The 25,422-nt window shown below is 37.1% G+C and overlaps 1 protein-coding gene across 4 annotated transcripts; it reads left to right on the forward strand.

Moving 5' to 3' along the window:
* The first annotated feature begins 2,004 nt into the window (after nt 1-2,004).
* sbno1 (strawberry notch homolog 1 (Drosophila)) lies at nt 2,005-24,674 on the forward strand. 4 transcript variants are annotated; one of them, XM_059357466.1, is made up of 33 exons: nt 2,005-2,361; nt 5,061-5,180; nt 5,272-5,370; nt 5,484-5,708; nt 5,821-5,956; nt 6,929-7,029; nt 7,141-7,237; nt 8,446-8,606; nt 9,212-9,345; nt 9,980-10,070; nt 10,170-10,331; nt 10,446-10,581; nt 10,682-10,787; nt 10,889-11,042; nt 11,152-11,334; nt 12,263-12,360; nt 12,449-12,600; nt 12,757-12,960; nt 13,753-13,923; nt 14,017-14,186; nt 14,897-15,028; nt 15,628-15,763; nt 15,907-16,019; nt 16,114-16,185; nt 16,262-16,361; nt 16,565-16,639; nt 17,169-17,315; nt 18,235-18,329; nt 18,417-18,503; nt 19,464-19,601; nt 19,702-19,778; nt 20,656-20,849; nt 21,617-24,674. In XM_059357466.1, exons 2-33 carry the CDS (start codon nt 5,061-5,063, stop codon nt 21,757-21,759), a joined length of 4,209 nt encoding a protein of 1,402 aa, XP_059213449.1. In that variant the 5' UTR covers nt 2,005-2,361; the 3' UTR covers nt 21,760-24,674. The 4 variants fall into 4 exon arrangements, with proteins under 4 accessions (XP_059213449.1, XP_059213447.1, XP_059213448.1 ...); XM_059357464.1 differs by lacking the exon at nt 2,005-2,361 and adding an exon at nt 3,455-3,986 and having other exon boundaries at nt 5,824-5,956; XM_059357465.1 differs by lacking the exon at nt 2,005-2,361 and adding an exon at nt 3,456-4,091.
* The last annotated feature ends 748 nt before the right edge of the window (nt 24,675-25,422 follow it).

Here is a 25,422-nt window from a genome sequence, read left to right on the forward strand (position 1 = left end):
ACCCTGTTAAAATAATCGCCTAACTCATTTTTAAAATTTTGCAGGAAACAAAAAAAACTTCATCAAAAGTGTAACATATGACATTTATTGATCATTTCACTCAAAATGATGTAACAAAGGATGGCTATTGGCATAGTAATAACACTGTGTGTAAATGATGTAACTTAAGAGAAATAAATGACTTAGGCAATTTTTTGAACATGCCTTTGTGACTTAAGCAAGATATGGCAACACTTTATTTTGAAGGTGTCTACATAAGAGTTACACAAGCCTGTCAGAAACATGACATAACAAGTATCATGAGCATTAATGTTACTTCAAAGTGTCATTAATGTTCATGACACATCATGTTTATGACACGCTCATGTCACTCTTATGTAGACACCTTAGAGTAAAGTGTTACAAATATTAGTGTCAACAATAAAACACTGATAAACCAAACTGATAACTAAACAATCTCCCTCTAGCTCTTCTTTGCTGGGTTCTTATCTGATGCCTATGAATGTGGCAAAGTGTCAAAGAAGTGATGATCTTAAAGGGGTAAAATCACATGATCTCATCAACTGAGGATGGAGGTGATTTTACCATAGGTGGCTATGAGGAGATGATTTAGGCAAAAAAAAACCAATTTTGACAAAAAATGACGATTATTTTAACAGTTGTTATGTTACTGACAGGCTTGTGTGACTCTTATGTTGACACCTTCAAAATAAAGTGTTACCATATCTTGCTTAAGTCACAAAGGCATGTTCAAAAAATTGCCAAAGTTATTTCTCATTTATTTCTCTTAAGTTACATAATTTACACACAGCGTTATTACTATGCCAATAGCCATCCTTTGTTACATCCTTTTTGAGTGAAATGATCAATAAATGTCATATGTTACACTTTTGATGAAGTTTTTTGTTTTTCCTGAAAAAAATTAAAAATGAGTTAGGCGATTATTTTAACAGGGTGATGATATAAATAATAAGAATATATATATATATATATTAAAAAAAGAAGAAGAATGGACAAAGGAATTGATGGACTGTCTAGCTCTGGAGAGACTAACATACATTGTAAAAAAGAAAGAAAAAGACTTTACTCATTTGTGGAGACCTTTTATGGACTTTTTGGAAACTCAAAACCTTGGATTGTGATTAATTGTATTATTTTTATTATTTTTATTACATTTATTTAATTTTCTTTTTCTTTACTTTATTAGACATTGTTTCTTTGTCTGTTTGTTCTTGTATTTATTCATTTATTTTTCTATTTTATTTCTGCCAGATGGGGGGCAAGGTTATTATAGTTAACGAAAACTAACGAAATAACGAAAACTAGAATTGAAAAAACATTTTCGTTAACTGAAATAAAAATAAAAACTAGACTTTTTTAAAAAACGATAACTAACTGAAACTGTATTGCGTGGTTACAAAACTAACTAAAACTAACTAAAATTATAGTGAAAATGTCCTTAGTTTTCGTTTTTGTCAACTTTTTTCATTCATAATTCAGTGTTTTTATTTGAACATGCAACACATGGTGAATATGTTTACTGAGACTGGGATGTTTACACTAGAACCAAAATTCAAAACAGTTAATAACCTTATTGGGGCTGAGATGATAAACCAAAGGAAATAAAGGCAAAATTTATTATGACCACTTTGAATCTGGCACCCAACACATAGCCCATTACAAAAAAACTAAAACTAACACTAAAACTAATAAAAACTAAACTAAAACTAAGCATTTTCAAAAAATAAAAAATAAACTAAAACTAGAAAACTCACTCTAAAAACTAACTAAAACTAACTGAATTTGAAAACAAAAATTCACAACGAAATTAAAACTAAAACTAATGAAAAATCCAAAACTATTATAACCTTGATGGGGGGGGGGGGGGGGGGGGTGTTCATGTTTAAACTTATGTGAAAATCCCAATAAAAATATGTCTTAAAAAAAAAGAAAAAAAAAGAAGAAGAAGCAGAAAAAGGAAGACAACAACGAAGAAGAAAAATTCGTCAACGTCACTTCCTGCCGAGATCTCGCTAGGTCACGTGACGTCGTATTAGCTCGCTGACTCTGCTATGTTTGTAACGTTAACGCTAACGTTTTAGAAAATGCCAACTTTCTCGCTTGTGTCGGTTTATCACTGCGGAGGGACGTCCCGCGGCCACCGGGAGACCCGTTTTTACCGGCGCCGTTGGAGGAATCCGGCTGCGAAAACTGCGGGCCTTCGCGTCACGTGACCAGCATGCGGCTGAGCCGTTTGATAAAAAAAGATGGCGCGAGCGCGGCGGAGCGAAGAGGACGAAGACCAACCGCCGAGCTGCTGAGCGAGCCGACCGGAGCCGAGAGCGGCCGTTAAACCGTCAGGTACGGGGCTTTCAACCGGGGGAGGGATCCGCCATAGTTACCACTAACTAACACCCCGGTTATTGAACCTATCTACTTATCGTGGGCGGTGTGATACTTTAAGTTAAGTATTTTATTTTGATTCTGAGGCAGCTTCGTTTCACACCTCGTTGCTAACGTTAGCTTAGCAACAGCAATGACACAGAAGCCCGTCAACAACATGACAACAATGCGCTAATCAACAACAACAACAACAAATCCGCCGCTGCTGCAGGTGGTAAAGGTTGGAGGAAGGACACACTGACTCTTCACCTTAAGCTTGTGTTTTATAAGGAAATGTGGCACTATATAATCCGGCTAACGTCATTCTTACCCACGTAACAAGCTAGCTAATGTAAGCTAGCTAGCGTTGTTGCACCTTATCAACCTGTTCATTTGTTTAGATAGACAGATAGATAGATAGATAGATAGATAGATAGATAGATAGATAGATAGATATACTTTATTTATCCCAAGCTGGGAAATTACAGTGTAGCAGCAGCATTACACACAGAGACAATAACAACACAATTAAGTAAAAAAAAGAACAACCTAGGCATACTTCAAGCAATAAAATATAAAAAATACAATAAAATATAAAGTGTCTAAAGAAGGAGTAGAATAGAATTCCAGTGCAGAATAAATATGAATATACAGTATAAAAATGTTGGTGCTATGAAACAAATAAGGTGCAATGAACCAGGTTATTATTTGTTATTGTACAGTGTTATTATGTGGCATGTGGCAGGAAATATTTTTTATACCCTTACCATAACTATTTACCTGTTATATTCATAACACATGCTGATAATTATGTCTTCATGTCTGGCATAGTGTTTATGTGGATTTAGCACCCAACTGATTATTTTTTTAGTGTCTAGTTATGTTTTTGTTTTATTTCCACTGTTTCCCAAGGTATTGTTGTATTGCAATTAAAATTTCCCCCCTGAATTAATAAAGTTTTATTTTATTCTCTATTTTTTCTTTATTTTATTATTCTAAAAACTGGTAGCATTTCAGTTTTGCCAACATATCCGCCGAGATTAACGTGGGGTAAAGTTAAAATAAAATAGAAAACATAAGATACTAAATGCGTAATATAATAACAACGAAGTGAGCATGCGTCCGTTGCGGGCTGCATGATTTCTAACCCTTGATTTCTCTCTTAAATTTGCAGTTTTTGTACAATGTTTTTATTAAACTGTCGTGTAACTGAAATGAATGTGAAAGTGTGTTTGAGTTCAGCACGTTAGCTTTCGGTTAGCTAACACAGTTAAGCCTTGTCACCCTTGTGCAACCAGGCCAGTTTAGTTGGTATGACAGTGTGCCAGTTGTAAGGGTTAGCTGGTGCAAAATTAGCTGGACACTTGAATGCATCATCGCCTAAAATGCCATGATCTTGTTGCACATTATAGGAGCTTGTTGTATAAATAATGATTAACCGGCGGAGCTGACGAGGAGTCCGGGGGAAGCTAGAGGCAGAGGGGCAGGAAGTTGCAGAGCATTGCAAACACGTGTCTTGTTTTGGGTCACTTTGGAACAAGTCACGGACCTGACCGGGCGTGCAGACCTTGCTGGGAGAAATGGCTAATTCTCATTTGTACATGGTTAGTCTCGATTTGAAGTTAATCTAAATACATTGATTCCGTGTTGTAATTTAGTGTTTCATTTTCGCTGTTTTCGGCGTCTTCTTCAGGAGCAAATACGGCAAGGTGAACATTTGAAATAAGGTTTAATATCTTGTTTACGTTAAATTTAAATAACCTGTGCTACAGTTGAGCTACATAAGTTTGGCTTTTATACCGAGTTTCTAAATGGTTCTTACTGGTTTAATTTTTATTTAAAAACTGGGCTTTGAAATGACCACAGCATCCCGTGTTTGATCCCATGCGTGCTCTACATGTGGGTCTTAATATCCCTTTTGTGTTTTTTAGTTCATGCATTCTTTTAGTCCAACTTCTGAGTTGCCTTGTAAACATGCACTGTTGCATCATTATGCTCTTGTCTACTGAGAATACAGTTTAAACGATTTATTATTATTATTATTAATATTATTGATGTGCTTATGTTTGTTAGCCACGCATGGTTGATTCAATGGGTCAAGGCAAGATGAATCTTGTTTTGCTAATGTTTGAAGACACTCTCGTGACAAAAAGTAACTGGATTTTGTGAAATGCAGGCAATGTAATCTCAGTGGTAAACTTTAAAGTCGCAAGTGTTTCATTATGTTGTGAAAAGTTAAGAGATAAGTGAAAATGACTTGAGATTGTAAACATCTCTTGAAGTGTAAATGTACATTTAAATTCCAGTTGAGTTATATATGTAGAAGTTAACACTTTTTTTACATTTACATTTTTCCAAAGCCAGACATTTTATTTTTTTTTTCAACAAGAGATTCAATTTACTATTAAATACAATGAATTATAGCTGAAAAACTTCACATTTGAAAGGCTGAAATCTGGAAATGTTTAATATTTCAGCTTTAAATGCTATCTAAACATTTTGTTGACAATCAGAATTGCTGCAGAAGATTTTGTGTTCAACTAGTCAATTAGTCCTCTAAAAGTTTAATCTCTAAAATATGTTTATCGTGTTATCATTGTTTTTTATTAATGAACAAATGGTGCCACCACTTTATGTGAAAGATGTTTAACAGAAGGACATGTACATTTGTCTTTTAGATGGATCCTGGACAGGATTTACTTCTCGCTGCCCTGAGTGAGAGCGGCATTTGCCCAAATGATATGGGCCTATTTGATGTTGAATCTCAGGATGTTGCACAGCCCTCTACAACCCAGCAAGTAAGATGCTCTTTGTTCTTATGGAGGAGAAGTGATTCATTAATGTTTTCATAACTAAATGTTAATGCCCTGATTTCTGGTCCTCCTTCAGTCTATCTCCATCAGTGCCCTGGATGTTGGTGTGGGGACGGAGTCAGTGGAAGTGGTTCGGACTGAGCCTCCAGCTCCAGTCCCTATAGTTACCATCAGGGTGAGATAATAAATCATTACGTTACCCTTAATTAATTATTAAAGAGACATTACTCTGCTACAGCAGATGTTTTGTGGTGTGTATTTATTAAAAAATGTTTTCCTCTCCAACAGCACAAACCTCAGCCATCAACCACCACATTTGTCTTAAATCAGCTGAATCAGTTACCATCACTAGGAGCTACTGTGACCAAACAATCAGTTACAAACCCTATCAAACATACGATAACTGTCACCAAAGTGGTCCATGTGGCTAATTCAGCCCTGCGAGGATCGACCCCGTCGTCCACCAGTATTCCTCCTTCAGTGTCCACAGTAGTGCCTTCTCACAGAGATCAGGTTTGTTTGTTTGTTTGTGGAAACCATAGATACCATTTAAATACCATCAAGGACATAACAGCACAGAGAGAATAATTTATTTTGCTCATGCTGATTGTACATTTTCTTTTAGCAGATTCAGTTGAAAGACCTTCTTCGGACCGGCAATGTGAAGAGCACCGGTCTAAAGGGCAACAGTCTGATGGAGCTCATGAAGCTAAAGCCTCCACCAAACATCGCTCCACCTGTAGCAACTGCAACAGCAACAGGTAATTTAATGGTTTTAAATGTTATTTAAATGTGCATTTAGGTTGGGGCTCCTTCAACTCATCATGGCTGAGCAATATCTTTACATTTCGATTCATCAATTGGCAAACAGATGTGATGTTTGATTGTACAGACTTGTAATATAAAGAGAGATTATAAGAACGGTGTGTTCAAATGAGGTGCGGAGAAGGAAGAACAGAGTTTGTTGGTAGTTCTTGGTTATATTTGCAGTTCTTTATTCAGGTTTTATATCATAGCAGAGAGCATTTGGGTCTTGCCATCTGTGTTTAGTCGGAGCAAAAACGCTCTGTTTGGCCTTGAGTAAAAGAGGAAAAATCTACTATAAAATAAAGAGAAAATGATGGCTGATTGTGTATAAACAGAATTCAAATTAACTTGTGTGACAACTCTTATTTCAAAACTTATTAATCCTACAGTCAGTCTGCCATTTCACCTCGTTTTTTGGAAAGCAACATTTGATGAGGAAGACATGATGTTTTAGTGCAAATGTCAATATGTAATTTGAATGTGTACATTTTTAAAATAATAACTTAAAGTTAAGCCAACTAGTATGTCTGGTGCTGGTAATTTTCTTATTTTTTTTTGCAAATTATCCCTCATAATCTTTTTTAAAATTTGTAATATAATACTATTTTCAAAATATTTAAATATATGAACTGTAGCTGCAACTAATTATTATTTTCATTGCAGATGGTTATATTCATTGATTGTTTGGTCTCAAAATGTCTGAAAATAGTGATTTGAAAAAGGCAAAATATTGATTTTGGCTATCACACTGGAAAAAAGCACAAAATTCTTAAATTTATGAAGCTTGAACAAGGTCATGTTTGGCATTTTTGCTTGAATTGAACAATTTTCTGTTTATTAAATTGAAAGACTTTAAAAGGAACACTTGTCAGTACTTGAGAAGGTTTTTAGGAATAACCTGTGGGCTGTGTCTGTCGGTGTTGCAGGTGAAATGATCAACGGGATCAAGAAGGAAGTATTGGGTAAAGATGCTGCCAGGATCTGGATTAATGACGACATTAAAATGCAAGCCTTCTCACATTCTCTGGTAAGATATTGATTTTTTTATAAAGCTGTTGAATGCTGCCAATTGTGTTGCTTTATTCCAGGCATTGTTGCAAGTTTTAGAATTTATTGTTATGTCAATCTCTGTCGACAGAAAATCCCAGGGATGAGGGAGGAGGACGAGCCTGAGGAGGAAGAGGAGGACGAGTTGGGTCACGCAGAGACTTATGCAGAGTACATGCCAATGAAATGTAAGTGTGACTGTTGTGTTGCTCAACAATGTCAGGAATATATCGCAGAACCCGTTGTTTCCTAATCCCATGAAGCCAGATCTGTATTTGACAACAACGAAAGTCTGGAAAACGTCAAATCAGGAAACTTCTGTATATTTGTAAGAGTGAGATTTAGCTGCACTTGTGTAGGACAGTAGTTCTCAACCTTTTTGAGTCGCGACCCCCAATTTAACATGCATGTTGTCTGCGACCCCCGCTCACCGAACAGAATCTCACACGCACAGTTCAGATCACCCAAAAAAGAAACAAAATGACAAAAAAAAGACACAAAATGACCAAAAAAAGACAAATTGACCAAAAAAGACACAAAATGACCCCAAAAAGAAACAAAATTACCAAAAAAAGACACAAAATTACCAAAAAAAGGAAACAAAATGACCAAAAAAGACACAAAATGACCAAAAAAGACACAAAATGACCAAAAAAGACACACAATGACCACTAAATGATCAAAAAAAGAGACAAGATGACCAAAAAAAGACAAATTGACCAAAAAAGACATAAAATGACCCCAAAAAGAAACAAAATTACCAAAAAAAGACAAAAAAATTACCAAAAAAAGGAAACAAAATTACCAAAAAAGACACAAAATTACCAAAAAAAGACACAAGATGACCAAAAACGATACAAAATGACTAAAAAAGACACAAATTGACCACAAAATGATCAAAAAAGACACAAAACGACCACAAAATGACCAAAAACGATACAAAATGACTAAAAAAGACACAAATTGACCACAAAATGATCAAAAAAAGACACAAAATGACCAAAAAAGATACAAAATGACTAAAAAACAAACACAAAATGACCAAAAAAAAGACATTAAGTGACCAAAAAGACTAAAACACATGAACACTTTAACACAGTGGAGACAGAGCTGACTTCCAAAATGATTTGGCGACCCCCAGAAATCATCTCGCGACCCCATTTTGGGGTCCCGACCCCAAGGTTGAGAACAGCTTGTGTAGGAGGCTTAAATTTACTGAGCAGCATTCATCCAGCCACTGAGGAAACAAGTGAGGAGTTGTGCTACAGGCAGGACTGATGAAAGTGGACTGAATGATGACAGCAGTGCACTCGGTCGATGGCACTCAGTCTAATCAAACAAATGTTTATGTTATGTTAATTGAGCGATCCACTGACCACTCGGTCTGTCAATGCAGTAAAGATCGGCCTGCGGCATCCTGATCCTGTGGTGGAGACGAGTTCTCTGTCCAGCGTCAACCCTCCAGATGTTTGGTATAGACTCTCCATCCCAGAGGAAACCATTGATCGAGGCTGCCTGTCTGCTTTGCAGCTGGAGGCAATAACATACGCAGCTCAGGTAAGCATTGTGGAGACTAAAACTATGTTTATGACAACTTTGATCAAAAACAAGAATAAAACTGCAGACTTGCACGAAGGCCACTGGCGCTCATCAGATGGTTTACAGATAGTTCAATGTGTTCATGAGCTTTAAGTTGAAATGTGGAAGCAACATGTGCTCTTTTTTATTGCTGTGTGATGATAATGAGCAAAGGAATCCGATAAGTTGAGCCTTAAACCAGATTTACAATTGGCGAATCACTATAATGTCACTTAAACTAAAGTATATTTTCAAATGAACACTTGACATGTCTTTTTTTTTAAACATGATTTTGTGTCCACTTTTTGAAATACTTGGATTTCCTTTAACCAGCAATGTATTATTACCTTAGTGAGGACACTGAGCAGATGAATGATGTCTAGTTATTCTCTGCCGATTATGTCCTGAGTCCTCCGCCCATTTAGTAGCAGAATGTGGGCCAGATGGCGAGTTTCACCTGGCAGACTTCATTGACACAAAAAAAAAAAATCATCCGTGCGGACATTCTACTACCAAATGGGCAGAGGACACGAGGTATTAGGAAGAGGTTTTAATTGTTCATTTCTGGTCCCTGTTTGCCACAGCAACATGAGACATTCCTCCCCAGCGCTGATCGAGCTGCCTATTTGATTGGAGACGGAGCTGGAGTGGGGAAAGGCCGGACCATCGCAGGGATCATCTATGAGAATTACCTTTTAGGCAGGAAGAGATCACTTTGGTAAATACCCCTGTTCCTTAACATCATGTATCACAATTTTTTTCAAATATTTATCTTTCAAACAGATGTCAGTGTTTCCCCTACCATTATTTTAGGGGGGCAGCCTTAGCTGACAATTAAAGTTGTTTTAATCACAAAAGGCTAATCTGTGCCTAAGTTTTCTGAATTACTTCCTGTCGCTTAACACATGCTGCTTTCAAAATAAGAGCACAGTGTTTTAATAGAATCCACCACAGAATTTACAAGACTGTCAAAATATGATGACTTAAAAAATACATACAAGAACCTTTATTCTCCTTTACAATAGTCAATTGAAATATACAATGATTAAGATCAGTGTATATAATGGAATAGTGTCATTAAAATCTGCGAAAGGCTACTAAATTTGCTAGCCAACAGCAGCACCGTAACAAGTAGGATAACAAAGACTCTATGTCACGGTATCTCCTGACTGTGAAAATGTAATGTGAGGTGTTTGCTCTCATTTAGCTCTTAAAGTGCACAAGATTGATGCATTTTACTGATAATATAATATTTATGGTCCCCTCCCCCAAAGCTTTAAACCTAGAGGAGACACTGGATGTTATGCCAACAGAAGAACATCTTCTTATTTATATTCTTCCCTTCTGTACAGGTTTAGTGTCTCAAACGACTTAAAGTATGATGCTGAACGGGATTTAAGAGACATAGGAGCCAAAAACATCCAGGTTCACTCGCTGAACAAGGTACGATACTTTTATGATGCTTCACATAAGAGCAGTGAGAAGTGTTTTGTGTCGTTATGTCAAAGTGTGACTCAATTGCACTTTTTTTAATATTTTCAGTTCAAATATGGGAAAATCTCATCGAAACACAATGGGAGTGTGAAGAAAGGTGTGATATTCGCCACCTACTCTTCCTTAATAGGAGAGAGCCAATCAGGAGGGAAGTACAAGACCAGATTTCAACAGCTTCTCCACTGGTGTGGGGAGGACTTTGACGGAGTTGTATCCTTTCAAGTAGATGTTATTTTTTGTTTCTTTTTTCACAATTCACATTAAAACAATTACCTTTTGTCCAGGAATGTTTAGAAAAGGCTTTCCTTAACCAGATGTCTTAAGATTGTGTATGACGAGTGTCACAAAGCCAAAAACGTGTGTCCGATTGGATCATCAAAACCTACAAAAACTGGACTTGCAGTGTTGGAACTGCAGAATAAACTTCCCAAAGCTCGGGTTGTTTATGCCAGTGCCACAGGTTAGTAAATGCAATCAAATGTGATTAGCTTTGTGAATTCATTTTCAGTGTAAACTGGAGTGGAAGTGTGCCAAAACTGAAAATGTATTTTTCTAATTAGGCGCCTCTGAACCGCGAAATATGGCTTATATGAACCGTTTGGGCATCTGGGGGCATAAAACACCATTCAGAGAATTTGGCAACTTCATACAAGCTGTTGAGCGCAGGTAAGTGTCTCTTTTTGCAGGTGGCAAAACTAATATCCCTAAGGCTTGATAAAATGGAATATGTCCTAACGTATATGATTTCCCCCCCCTCTCATTTTCAGAGGCGTCGGGGCCATGGAGATAGTTGCTATGGACATGAAACTGAGGGGGATGTACATCGCTAGGCAGTTGAGTTTTACAGGTGTAACTTTTAAGATTGAGGAGGTTCCCCTGAATCAGCAATACATCAAAATGTACAACAAATCTGTGAGGCTGGTAAGCACATTTAACTACATTTTTCCCGCGACATTTATTTTTAACACGTTGCAGTAATTTGTTGATTTGTCCCTCCTGCAAAAACTAAATGTCAATATGCTCCTTGCAGTGGGTGACGGCACGTGAGAGGTTCCAGCAGGCGGCAAACCTGATGGACGCAGAGCAACGCATGAAGAAGTCCATGTGGGGACAGTTCTGGTCCGCTCATCAGAGGTTCTTTAAATATCTCTGCATCGCCTCCAAAGTCCGCAGAGTGGTACAGCTCGCTCGAGAGGAGGTCCAAAATGGAAAGGTGAGTCTAAACTTAAAATATGATGGTGCTTTTATTTATATACACTACTGGTCAAAAGTTTTAGAACACACCAACTTTTCCAGAATTTAATTGAAAACTAAGCAGTTTAATGTCTCAGTGTACTCTGAAATTAATGCACATTTGCAACATTTAAAATTCTTTATTGAGCATGATAGTATTTTGAAAGTTAAAAAAAAAAGATTCAAAATCACATTTTATGTTGGACTAAAGGACTAAAAAAAGACACAAAATGACCAAAAAAAGACACAAAATGACAAAAAAAGACACAAAATGACTAAAAAAGACACCAAAAGAATTCAAAAATGGACAAAATAGCCCAAGACTCCATAGAGTTAAGTTGTTAACCCATTTCTTGTTCCCTGAAAAAGGCCTACTTGTATAATTCTGAAATGTACATTATTTTTCAGTTTTGGTTAAGCTTACCTTTTTTTATTTACCTCTGGCAGTTCACCACTTACCTTTGGACCCTTTCAAGCTGTTCATTTGACTTGAACTGCTTGAATTTCAATAAAAAACTGGAAAAATTGGGGTGTTCTAAAACTTTTGACCGGTAGTGTATATGTATATATACCCACCACTTGCGAAGCATAATTTAATATAAACATATATGCTAAGAACAATTTGCATTTGGCAGCAGAGACCGACAGTGACAAAGTCCTGCGTCCAGCAATATGTGCATTGTGGCATATCTCAGTCCAGGAAAACTTAATTGGGAAAAACTCCTGACACTCGACCACTCCATAGAGCTTTTACAAAAATTACAGAGGCCACTTTATGACATATTATATTGTTTAGCCAAAGATACTCTGGTCAACAGAGTGAAACAAGAGCAATGCTTTGCAAGAAAGGAGCTACTTAAGGACTTCCTGAAATTCTTCGTGTAACTTTTCACACATTTCCTCTGCAGTGTGTGGTGATCGGCCTTCAGTCCACTGGAGAAGCAAGAACACTGGAGGCCTTGGAGGAAGGGGGAGGAGAGCTCAATGACTTTGTGTCAACTGCAAAGTATGCACTAAACTGGAGACGATTTTCCTCACACAATTTTAAACAGGCTGATATGTGACTTACTGTAATTAAATATTTTTTATTGTAGAGGTGTGCTGCAGTCCCTGATTGAGAAGCACTTTCCAGCTCCAGACAGACAGAAGCTTTACAGCCTGCTGGGTATCGACCTCTCGGCCAAGAAGACCCCCTCGCCCAGTGAAACCGCAGTACAGCAGGAACAGAAGGGCAAGAAAAGGAAAGGTAACGAACATTTTAAGCTAATACTGAAACATTTTTGTACTTCCCTCCTCAAAAAACTCCATGAAATAAAAGATGGCTTTCTCTTTAAAATGCCTTGGTTCTCATGTACAGATTTATAATATATTTTTTCCTATGATTCTCTGGCCATCTCTCCAGGTTCAGAGGTCAAAAAGCAGGCGAAAAAGAAACCTCGTAAGCACGGCGGTCTCTCTGGGACCAGCTCTGAAGAGAGCCAGTCTGACGAGTCGGACAGAGAGTCGGGTAAAGAAAGCGACGACAGCTTCAAATCTGTCAGCTCAGGGGACGAAGACGACGATTTCAACCCGTTCAGAGATGAGTCTGATGATGACGGTGAAGATGGTGAGACTGCTGAGGGAGCTTGTGGAATCTGGATGTTTTTTAGGTTACCAAGAAATTAGAAATCAATATAACCGCAGTGCTTTTATTTTGAAAAAAATAGCAAACATTAGCATTAGCACTAGAGCTAACAAGCACTTTTACTATCGTTAAGACAGCAAATATAGCCACTAATATATATGACAGAATAAAATAAACTTTAACAAACCTTGTGTCCTGTCAGTCAGCCACTATAGAAGCCTTTTAATACTTTATATCAACTTTATATGAATTACTACGCACTCGTTATTATTTACCGTTCGTTTTTTCATTTAACCGTTCTACCGGTTATTTCCTGTCACTACCTTCCAAAATTAAAGCACCCGTTTTACACTGGACGACACCTTTTCAAAATAAAAGCATCACAACATTGTAAAACACCTTGAAAATGTACAAACATGAAAAACAAGCTATATCATACAAAAACATAAATAGGAACCTTACTAAAGGTAATTTACAGTTGTGTTTAAAATAAATGGAAAAGTGATATAGTGATTGGAGTATTTATTACTTTTTACTGCTATATTTGATTGACTCCACATTAACAGTCTTATCATAACATGTATTCCTATCAGTAGCAGCTCAAAACCAGATAATTTACTGTATTTTATAAAGCGATTAAATTAATATTGAGCAGAATTTAGTTCAGAGTTTTGGTCCGGCCCCTGCAACCTTCGTGGAATTGGTCATGTGGCCCCTTGGGAAAATTAATTGCCCACCCCTGGCTTAAAGGAAACTTTTTATCCCCTGCTTTAGATCCATGGCTCATCAGAAAGGAACCAAAGAAGGGGAAAGAGAGGAAGAAGAAAAAGAGAAGAAGGAGTATTGATCCAGACTCCATTCAAAGTGCCTTGTTAGCCTCCGGGCTCGGCTCCACCAGGCCAGCGTTCACTGCTCCTGTGATCCCCCCGACACCACCTGCCACAGGTGAGCACCACATTACAGAGCAACACGTGATCACAGCGATCCAGTTCAGCTTTCTGAGGGTTAATGAATGTTTTGGTTCTACTTGTTCATAAGTTAAGGCAGAGAGTCAGGACAGCTGCCTAACAAGTCAGGACGCAGTGGAACACGCCCAGGTGATGAAGAAAGAGCTGCTGGAGAAGCTGGAGGACTTAGCTGAGGATCTGCCTCCCAACACTCTGGACGAGCTCATAGATGAACTGGGAGGACCAGACAACGTAGCTGAGGTAGAAACACAATGATATGGATGGGTTTTTTTAGTTTTTTTTTGTTTTTTTAAAAAGCTTGGTATTTATTTTGATCCTAACTTAACTGCTCCTGGAGGTACCGAGGTCTAAACGGAAGCTCAGAGGGGACAGATCTTTTTCTGTTGCAACCCCCAAACTATGGAATGAGCTGCCTTTGCACATCAGACAAGCCTCCTCACTGTACATTTTTTTTTTTTGTGATCAATTTTTTAAATTTCTTTCTACAGAAAAATATATATACAGGCATATGAGAGTCACAAAAATAGCGCATGAAATATATCTTCATATATATGCCTATATAAATGCTTATTTACAAACACATATGAATAGACAACTAAAATAAAATGACAAAAACAAATAATTACACAAAAACACAGAACACAACCCAAAAATCTCACTGTCCATTTTTAAAACTCATCTTGAAACCTATTTTTATTCCTTGGCTTTTAACCACGCATGAGACTCTGCTCTTGTTTTTAGTGTTTTATGGTTTGCTTTTATTTATTGTTTTTTTTTAAATTGTCTTTTAAAAAGCAATGAATCTATTTATTTTAGTGTTTATTTCCTGTTTTAATTATTTTATTGTCTCTTGTTCTGTTTGTTTATGTACAGCACTTTGTTGCGGCTGTTGTTGTTTTAAAGTGCTTTACAAATAAAGTTGAGTTGAGTTAACTTCAACTCTGTTTCAGATGACCGGCCGCAAAGGTCGCGTGGTCAGCAACGATGATGGCAGCATCACGTATGAGTCTCGCTCTGAGCTGGACGTCCCAGTGGAAATCCTCAACCTCACAGAGAAGCAGAGGTTCATGGATGGAGAGAAGGTAAAGCAAATTACTGTGAAAATGATTTTTTTTAACCAAATATGGCTCAAAGACTCGAAGGTGATTTTACACCTGTAGCTCATTTCATTTGATCTGGACGAAAACAAAAAATATATACTTTGTTGTCTTTTAGTTTTGGTCCATTTCGACTTTGCATTAAGTTATCAAAAAACAAACCAAGAGGTGTAAACATGAAGTGTTTCTTCATGAATCTCTGTTGGCACCAAGAAATATCTGGGAGAAGCTCTGATTTCTGGATGAGTAGACATGAATAGTTTGATGCTTTCTGTTCTTATTTATGTTTTATACAATATCCCAACTTCTTTGTAATCACAGCTGTTCCATCACAAAATCCTGTTGTTAGTGCAGAGATTAGGACACACCAGAGTTTGTTTGATCTGCACAAAAGCCAGTTCAATGGGAAAGTAATTTGTTTGTGTCCCTCTCCCTCTGCTATTCTTTATTCTTTTCAAAAATGTTAAATTTAAGATCAGTTTATCGAGTGATTCAGTTTGCTTGTTTGTCTTTGGAGACCGCTGTCAGACTTTCATAGATAACAGCTGCTAATTCCACATCATTCTTTCTTTCTTTTCAACTAGAACATCGCCATCATCTCAGAAGCTGCCAGCTCGGGAATATCCCTGCAGGCCGACCGCCGAGTGAAGAACCAGCGGCGGAGAGTCCACATGACGCTAGAGCTGCCGTGGAGCGCAGACAGAGCCATACAGCAGTTCGGTCAGTAGATATATTCACCTCAACCATCCTCATTTAAAAATCAGTCAAAATTGATCCTCCTGTACCAAACACAGGCCCAGTTTATCCTTGAACGTATGAAATGACAATGTGGTTAAAAATGTTTTTCTTTTGTTTGTTTCCAGGGAGAACTCACAGGTCAAACCAGGTCACGGCTCCAGAATATGTCTTCCTCATATCAGAGCTTGCAGGAGAGCAGAGATTTGCATCCATTGTCGCCAAAAGACTAGAAAGCTTGGTAAGAACTAATTTATTGTGAAATCAAGAGTGCAAAAGATTTAACATATACATTTGGTATTCAATATGAAATATATCTAAACTTCTTTCAACAGGGTGCTCTCACTCACGGAGACAGAAGAGCGACAGAAACGAGAGATCTCAGCCGGTTTAATTTTGACAACAAGGTAGGTTAATTTTTCTAAGAGGTTGGTATTATTATCTTTATTTGCCAGTGACTAACTCATGTTTGGTTTGCTACAGTACGGCAGAAATGCTCTGGAAATTGTGATGAAGTCCATCGTGAAGCTTGATTCTCCATTAGTGTCTCCACCCTCCGACTTTAAAGGAGATTTCTTCAAAGGTACTTGTACTACTACTACTGTATCCTATTCATAACAAGACAAAAAATGAACTTTTCCTTCCAATCAAACATTCCCACAATCTCTTCTTTATTGTACAACTGGTTTACCTTTACTGCTTATGTCTGTGTTGAAATCTGTATTTTTTTTTTCATGTTGTTTCTCATCTTTGTCTTGGAGTAATAACAGTGTTTTTCTTCCGTAGAAATTCAGAGTGGATTAATAGGTGTCGGCCTCATTAATGTGGAGGACAGATCTGGTGCAATGTCACTGGACAAAGGTGAGATTAAAACTTGTTGAAAAGACTGACGGTACAACTATTAAAGTGACACAATTTATAAACCAGTTCCTGTCCTAAGAATGCTACAGAGATATGAGCTGCAGTGAAATCATTCGAGGCTTTACGCCCTCTAAAAGTGACTAACAGGCTTAGATTATTATTTGAGGATCATTATTGCTTTAAGTGTTTTCTTTACCTCCTGCTTTATCTGGTCTTTTTGCTTCTGGGTCTTCCACATCGTCAAAATCAGCTAAATATTCAGCCAATACAACAAACTCTTCCTGGCACTCATCCCTCCAACTGTCACCCACACTTCCAACAAGTCACCGTGTGAGATTTCACAATGAGGCTTCTCCTTAAGCAAGAATTGCTTAGATCCAATGACAAACAGACTGGATCAAGTGAAATAGTTGTCAGTGGTACTTTTCAAACATGACCCTATTTAAACTTCCCTTTTAAATGTGACGTGTTGCATGTACAGTTTTGTGGAAATCTCATAAACAATTCTTATATTACCTTATTGCTGCAGACTACAACAACATGGGGAAGTTCCTGAACCGGATCTTGGGCATGGAGGTCCAGCAGCAGAACGCCTTGTTCCAGTACTTCTCTGACACACTGGCAGCAGTTATTCAGGAGGCCAAGAAAAACGGCAGATATGACATGGGCATTCTGGGTAAGACTGTCATCATGCTTCATTTTTATCATTTAACCGTTTATCGGGTGAAGAACTATATTTGGTAACTTCAGTGGATATCAAAATGAGGTCCTCATGTCTGTCTGTGAGGTTGTAGAACCACATGGATTTCTTCCAGCAAATCAGCAAAGATCAGGCTATGTTACTAGATTAACAGATTGACGCCTAAAACTGCCTGTAAAACCTCTGGGCGATTTTAAAATAAGCCCCTAAAACCTGAAGTTTTTCTGGAAATTCAACACAAGTGTCAACGCTTCTACTAAATAATAGATTTTTCAGCCTCTGGAGCAGATAGAAATGAAACTCAAAAAGTATTTGAGAGCTTGTACAAATACTACAAAACGACGTATCTGCTTCCCAGGCTTCAATGGGTTAAAGTGGCAAATCTACAAGAAAAAAAGTTGCAGATTTACAAGAGAAAAGTGGAAAAAAACAACTTTTTCCTCGCAGATTCACCACTTTAAATCTCATAAATCTGCAAAAAATTTTCTCGTAGATTTGCCACTTTAATCTCGTCAACTTTTTTACCATTAATTTGATATTTTTTCTCACAAATTTGTGAGTTTTTTCCTCAAAATATTACCCCCCTCCCCCGGGTCTGTATGTTTATTTTTTTTGTTTTTTTTTACACATTCTGGCTGTATGTAATATCCTCCAATATTCTCTAGGGTTGAAATTTGGAATTTGCAAGTATTTCAATGAGTGTCCTATTAAGGGTTAACCGCTCTCACAAATACACAAGCAAAACTGGGGCACGAAGCATTTAGCTATGTTTAAATATTTAAACTTTTTTTTTTTTCTATGATAAATTCCATTGAGTCATAATCCTCTTTGCCCTGAAGAGCCTCATTGATTTTGTAAGGTATCACAACTATTGTCTACCTGTTCCTCCTGTTAGATCTGGGCTCAGGTGATGAGAAGGTGAAGAAGATGGACTGCAGGAAGTTCCTAACGCCGGGCTACACCACATCAGGACATGTGGAACTCTTCACTGTATGTTTACATTTATCTTTATATGGCGTTTTGACCTCCCGCCCCCCTGAAGGAAATGGTTCAATGCCTTTTTGTCTGTTTTCTCAGGTCAGTGTGGAGAGGGGGATGTGCTGGGAGGAAGCCACACATGCTTGGGCGGATCAGAATGGGCCAGATGATGGTTTCTATGTTCAGGTATGAAGACGATTCTCTCTCAGAATTTAATTCTACAGCTTTTGGGACTGGTTTAAATGACTCTGTAGTAGGACAGATTTGATCAAAATCGCAATTTGGCCTTCTAATTTTTATATTTGTTAAAGGCAAAATGTGTACAGAAGTTTACAGAAGGTCTACCTACCTATAGGCTACCTGAATTTCTGAAATGTACTTTATTTCTAAATATGCTATTGCTACACTTACTGGCAAAAATTGCACTGGTCTGTTGGACTTGAACAAAAATAAACAATATTTTTGTTGCTTAAGCTTATGTATTCAGTCATTATTCAATAGTAGACTAAAAATCCATGTGGAAAAATTACTTCTCACTGTTCTCAGGTCAAATATTTATATGCGATTTAAAATGCGATTAATTTCGATTAATTATAAAGCCTCTAATTAATTGGATTCATATTTTTACAAGGGCCGGGACTCGATTTAAAAAAAATTAAAGTGCTGCAGAGATGTCCTGGCCTCATGCACTTAAGAAGTGTTTTAATTTTGTAAAGACAGTATTCATTTAATTACTTAATATACTGTTTTAAGATTTAATAAAAAATAACTCTAATAACTTTAAATGTATCATGTTTTTAATGTTAAATCTCGACCTGAAAAGAAACTAAAGCTGTCGGCTAAATGTAGTGGAGTAAAAAGTACAATATTTGCCTCAAAATGTAGTGAAGTAGAAGTATAAAGTCACATAAAATGTAAACACTCAAGTACTGTACTTGAGTATAATTTTAAGGTACTTTTACTTTATTGAGTAAATGTACTTAGATACTCTCCACCACTGCTGACTGGTATGTGCCCACATCTTTCAGACATGATGTCCTCAGAATACATCAGAAAAACTGTTTTCACAGCCCGTAATGAGTCAACAGATCTGTATATGTAAAGTCAGAGTTCCCCTTTTTCTAAGAACATGTATTTTGTTTTCAGATGAGAAACAACAAGAAAACAGCCATACTGGTGAAAGAAGTGAACCCAAAGAAGAGACTCTTCCTGGTTTACAGGCCGAACACGGGCCGGCAGCTCAAACTGGAGACGTACGCAGACATCAAGAAGAAGTTTAAAAAGGTCACACATCTTTAGTTAGATAGATTAAAAATGCTACGAAACAACACTTCATGCTTTTATCTAGTGACTCATGGTTGTTTTATCTTATCTGCCCTTTTAGGTTTTATCAGAAGATGCCAAGCAGCACTGGACTGACCAGTACAAGCTGTCAGCAAAGATCTGCTCTCATGCTTATTGGTATGTTCACTCTAGATCTCTGTTAAAGCTTAATTATCATCATATTATTGATATTTTTTTATCTGTAGTTTATTTGACTAAATTCTTATATACACCGGATTTGTCCGCATTTTTTAAAATTTTATATTGTTACTATTTATTACATATATTATATACTGTACTATTATTACAATTATATACCGTCTAGTCACTATAGCATTGTTGCTATCATATCATCAGTATAATTATAATTACCATCATCTTGCCAACCTACCAACTGATCTGCTTTTTTTAACTTCTTAAGTGTCCTTGTTCTATTCTGTGTTTTTTTTCTATTGTTTTTATTTATGCTACCTCAGTATTTTATTCTATTGTATTTTATCGTACTTGAATACCGGACTGCTGTGACAACCGAATTTCCCTTCGGGGATGAATAAAGATTAGATTAGATTAGATTTTTATTTGTCATTGCACAGAAATACAACGAAATTCAATGCACTCACGTACTGGACTCATAAAAAAAGCATAATAAATAGTGAATAACGAGATACATTCTTATCATCTCATCTCAATAAATAGTAAATAGAAAAGATACATTCTCATTCTCTCAGCACTTAGTATATTCATGTCATTCATTCACTGTACCATCAACTTAGTGCCATTGTATGCATTAAAACAATACTGTAATTATATAAATATATAAAGTTATCTATCTATAAACAATTTATCCCAAGTCGTCTCCCGACTTAGTCACCAAAAACTAAGGAAGTCAAAGTACAGAAAGACTTGTTTGGTTTCATGGGATTTATTAACAGTAACAAATCTAGAATATGGACAGCTTTATCCTGAAATCTAGGCTTGAATATTCTAATAGAGAATGTGTTTGTTTGTGCCACAGGCGGGGTAACTGTAAGAAAGCCTCCGTGGGTCTTCAGTGTGAAGTCGGTCTGCGGTGTCGGACGTACTACGTTCTGTGCGGCTCGGTTCTCAGCGTGTGGAACGAGCTGGAGGAAGTTCTCACGCCGGTCAGCGGAACCAACGTCAAGGTTCAGATCGTCAGGCTGAGAACGGAGGACGGACAGAGGATAGTTGGTGAGTTGGAGCACTGCTACTTTTAAAGGATTAGGTCCCACATTCTGGTGAATATGCTTAGAGTTGGATGAAAAGATCCTCTAAAAATGATTAAAAACCTTAATGAACACACCATCATTCCAGAGGTGATCTGTAGGTCTTAAAGCTCACTATTTGTTTCAGTTTCCTAGAAGGAAAAAAATCCCTTTTAAGTCTTAATTTATGAACCTTTAATCAGCAGTTCAAGTTTCCATTCATTCCAGTGCTAATTTCCAGAAGGCTAAATGCACATGGCTAAATACCTCTATACACAGGGACATAATAGTGATAATAAATATTAAGTAAAACTAGACTTAACTCAAATAAATGAAAGAATAAAATAAGAGAGATGGCAAAGGCAATATTTAAAGTCAAAGGAAAAAATAATTGTAAAAGAAAAGTGAATCATAAGACGACAACTTGTTAAATGTTAACTTGGGGTATACATTATATAATTCTACCTTTATTTTAGAAAAAGTATGCTATTGTTAATGTTGTTAATCATTTACTGTTGTTTTTAGTCAGATTATTTCTTGTTTTTTCCTGTCACCATTGTGAGGTTTCCAGTTTTATACTAAAGTTACTGACATGAGAGTGATTTTCATCCTTCTCCTAACACTCTCAAAAAAGTAAAGAAGCATATTTCCCATAATGATAAATGTTTTCCTTATTAATTTTGTGCTATAAATGAGGACATTGTTGGTCTTGCAGGCTCATATTTCACTGCCATCCCTTTCTTTCTTCCACAGGTCTGATCATTCCAGCGAACTGTGTGTCTGCATTAAGTAACAAGCTCTCCACCTCCGACCAGTGCCAGCAGCTCGCTGTGCAGGAGCTCCAGAAACGGCAGCAGCTCCACCCACAAAGTCTCAGTCATGCACCCAACACATAGTCGGGTGTGGAGCACGTTTAAAAGCCCATCTCGAGTCCACGTCCCGACCTAAAGGGACCCGACTCACCAGTCTCTATCTCTGCACTGCAGGCTCCGGGGGCCGCTCTCCCTCGTTCTGCACTCTCACGCCCCCCCTCCCATCGTCTCTGAGGGTCCGAGGTGTCACATGAAGCTGTGATGATCCACAGATGTAAAGCGGTGGTGGTTGTACAGAGAAAAGATTTCAGGGTTTTTTCTTTTCTTTTTTAAAAAATCTCCAGAGACTCTTGTTTTCACCTAGAGAGATTTTGACGGGTGATGTTTTTGTCCTCTGACATTCAGAGTGAAAAGATTTGTGATATATTGTTCAAGACAGAGTTGAAACCTCGAAGTGATGTTGAGCTATCGACTACTATGCCCATGCTTTAAGCTGTTAAGTCTGGACTGCCTGGTATGAAGCAAAGACTTGTTCTTGGCTCAGACCAAAGGTGGATGAGACAAAAGACCACTATGTCTGGGCGTTTTATGCACCACAACCACAATTAACCACCCATATTAATATATGATGAAACCTCTTGGTTCTTCATTCCTCAGACACGATTCTGCGCTGATACAGAGAGAAAATTTGAAGAAGTAATGCAGAAAATGACTCCAGTTAACATATCTGTGCTGATAATTTTCTGGTTCTCTGTTGCGTCGTATTCAATTACAAAAAAAAAGCAAAATGTAATTGTCAGAATCCACCTGCATAATACTCCGTTTTTTTTGCACATGGCTCTCAAAATTGATCAAATAAACCTTGGTTTGTTTTATGCAGAGCTGACACAATTAGTAGGCTAATTATTTAGTCAAATGACAGAAAAAATAATCGGCAAATATTTGACAATATATTGACAATCGCTAAATAGTTTCAGTTATTTTCACGCAAATACTGAAAGAATTCCAGCGTTTTCTGATTCCAAGTCTCCCAAACGAGATGATTTCCTTTAAACACGTCTTTTTGTATCAGTAAAAACGGAGTCAGGCACCTTTTACAAAGCACTAATAAGTCAGATTTTGACTTGTGAAAGATTTTGTGTCAGCTGGTCTGGTGATTTATATTTATAGTGCACGAAAGTAAGAAAATGTTCCCCAAAGACAATATTGGAACAGCAAAAAAATGTTTTGGGAATGAGTCATGGTTGTGTTATCAAGAAACCAGGATTTTTTTTTTTTTTTTTTCATGGCATGAAAATGTGGTTACACAATATTCCAAGTCTCCCTAGTTGGCATAGATAAGCAATATTCAGACTCTTTTATATGGTTCATATAGGCTTATAATGTTGTCATAAGCAGATATAAGGATGTTTTTCACAATTATAACTTCTTTTGAAGACGTGTTTTATATTATTAGAACTGTTGTTACTTTATTGTCATCTATTGTCTGTTTATACAGCAAACCTCCAGGTGTGGGCGCCCACAGGAGGAGTTATAGTTGCTCTGAAATACCTAAAATCTGCTTACAGCTACTTTATAATGCATTACAAACTATTTGTTTATATACTGCTTATACTTGTTAAATAGGGGGAATCACGGCTCTTTTGTCCCATGTTAAAGGAACACTCCACCGTTTTTTCATATTAAAACATGTTATTCAGTCAAGTAAGACGAGTTGATACAGACCTCTTGCGTCTCAATGCGTGCACTCAATCGCCCTGGCGCGCGGCGCCACTTGGCTAGCACTTAGCTTAGCCCAGTTCATTCATTAGGATCCAAACAGATGGACAGTTAGAAGCGACCAAACTCCTCCACGTTTTCCCTATTTAAATACAGCTACACGAGTAGTTAAACGACCAAGTATGGCGACACAAAATAAAACGTGGCGCTTTTCTAAGCGGATAAAAAGGAGAACTATAATGTATGGCGGAATAGCACTTGGGAGCACTTCGACTCGGCGCAGTAATATCATCACTCCTGAAAAATCTTCTCCCCTCCTTATTTTGTGTCGCCATACTTGGTCCTTTAACTACTCGTATAGCTGTATTTAAATAGGGAAAACGTGGAGGAGTTTGGTCGCTTCTAACTGTCCATCTGTTTGGATCCTAATGAATGAACTGGGCTAAGCTAAGTGCTAGCCAAGTGGCGCCGCGCGCCAGGGCGATTGAGACGCGAGAGGTCTGTATCAACTCGTCTTACTTGACTGAATAACATGTTTTAATATGAAAAAACGGTGGAGTGTTCCTTTAAATAGGAGGAATCGCGGCTCTTTTGTCCCATGTTTAAATTAGTTTTTGCTCCTTTTTTTCGCCATGAAAATGCTTTTATTTTGTTTCAAGTTGAAACCACCTTTGGTCTCTGCCTCGACTTTTGTCTCAGTGTAAATATGTGGCCTGTGACACCTGGCCGGGCTAATTCTAATCCTCGGGAACAGGAAACATGTTGCATATACAATAAAGCAGCCAAGGAAGTGTTGGAAATGTTAAATCCTCAACAACGACCATCACTTTTCTTCCATTTTCAAACAGGTTTCAGAGCCGCACTGTGCTCATGTTTTTTATTTTGTTGCCTTTTTTTTTTAACCGAAATTCTGCTCAGGGGTTCCACTCGTACAAAGACCCTCTTTGGAAAAACAAAGATAAGAGTTTTACAAAGTATCTGAAATGCATGACCATAACTCCTAACGCTTCTCCACTCAGTAACTCTGGTTTAAGCTGGATTCACAGCTCGTATCTTCACAGTACATGTTTTTAAAAAAAACCAAAAAAAACCCCACACATTTAAGTTCTCTGCTGTCTTGAGCCGAGTTGTGATTAAAAAGGACAATTGCTTCTGTTGAATAGTGTTCCTCCTCAGTCTTGTAAAGCATTATGTTGGAGCTGCACTGGAAGGGACAGACTAAAGTCTGGATATGTTGCTGTCCTCAGTATAAAGATCGTATAAAACATCGTTAACCTGTGGATTAGTGACCGTGTTTCCTCTCCTGCTCTTGATTGACACATTTAGAAACAAATGGCAAAGGAAGAAGTGTTTGTGTCATACCAATGTGTACGGAAGCCCTGAACCGCAAGTGAAGAACATTTTTTTTTAGATGTTATCTTGTTATTTCGAGATCATATCTCGTTATTTCAAGATAATATCTCATTATTTCGAGATAATACACATATGTGTAAAAAAAAAAAAAGTAATAAGAATTAAAAAAAAAAAAAATCTTCCCAAATTTTTTTTTTCTTCAGATATTATCTCATTATTACGAGATATTATCTCGTTATTTCGAGATAACACACCTATGTAAAAAAAAAAATTAATAATTTAAAAAAATAATAAATTTTTTTTTTTTACATAGGTGTGTTATCTCGAAAGAACGAGATATCTTGTAATTACGAGATATTATCTCAAAATAATGAGATAATATCTGAAGAAAAATTTTTTTTGGAAGATTTCTTTTTTTTTTTTAATTCTTATATTTTTTTTTACATATGTGTATTATCTCGAATTAATGAGATATTATCTTGAAATAATGAGATATGATCTCGAAATAACAAGATAACACCTCAAAAAAAATTTCTTCACTTGCGGTTCAGGGCTTCCGTAAATGTGCATTTTGTACACTTTGTAAAAGGATTTAAAAAAAAAAAAAAAAAACTGACATTCTGACAGACTGATACCGAAAAGATTTGCTCTCTAATTGGAAGTCTTTTAACTTGA

This window comes from Centropristis striata, chromosome 19, assembly GCF_030273125.1.
Source record: "Centropristis striata isolate RG_2023a ecotype Rhode Island chromosome 19, C.striata_1.0, whole genome shotgun sequence".
NCBI classification, from domain to species: Eukaryota; Metazoa; Chordata; class Actinopteri; order Perciformes; family Serranidae; genus Centropristis; species Centropristis striata.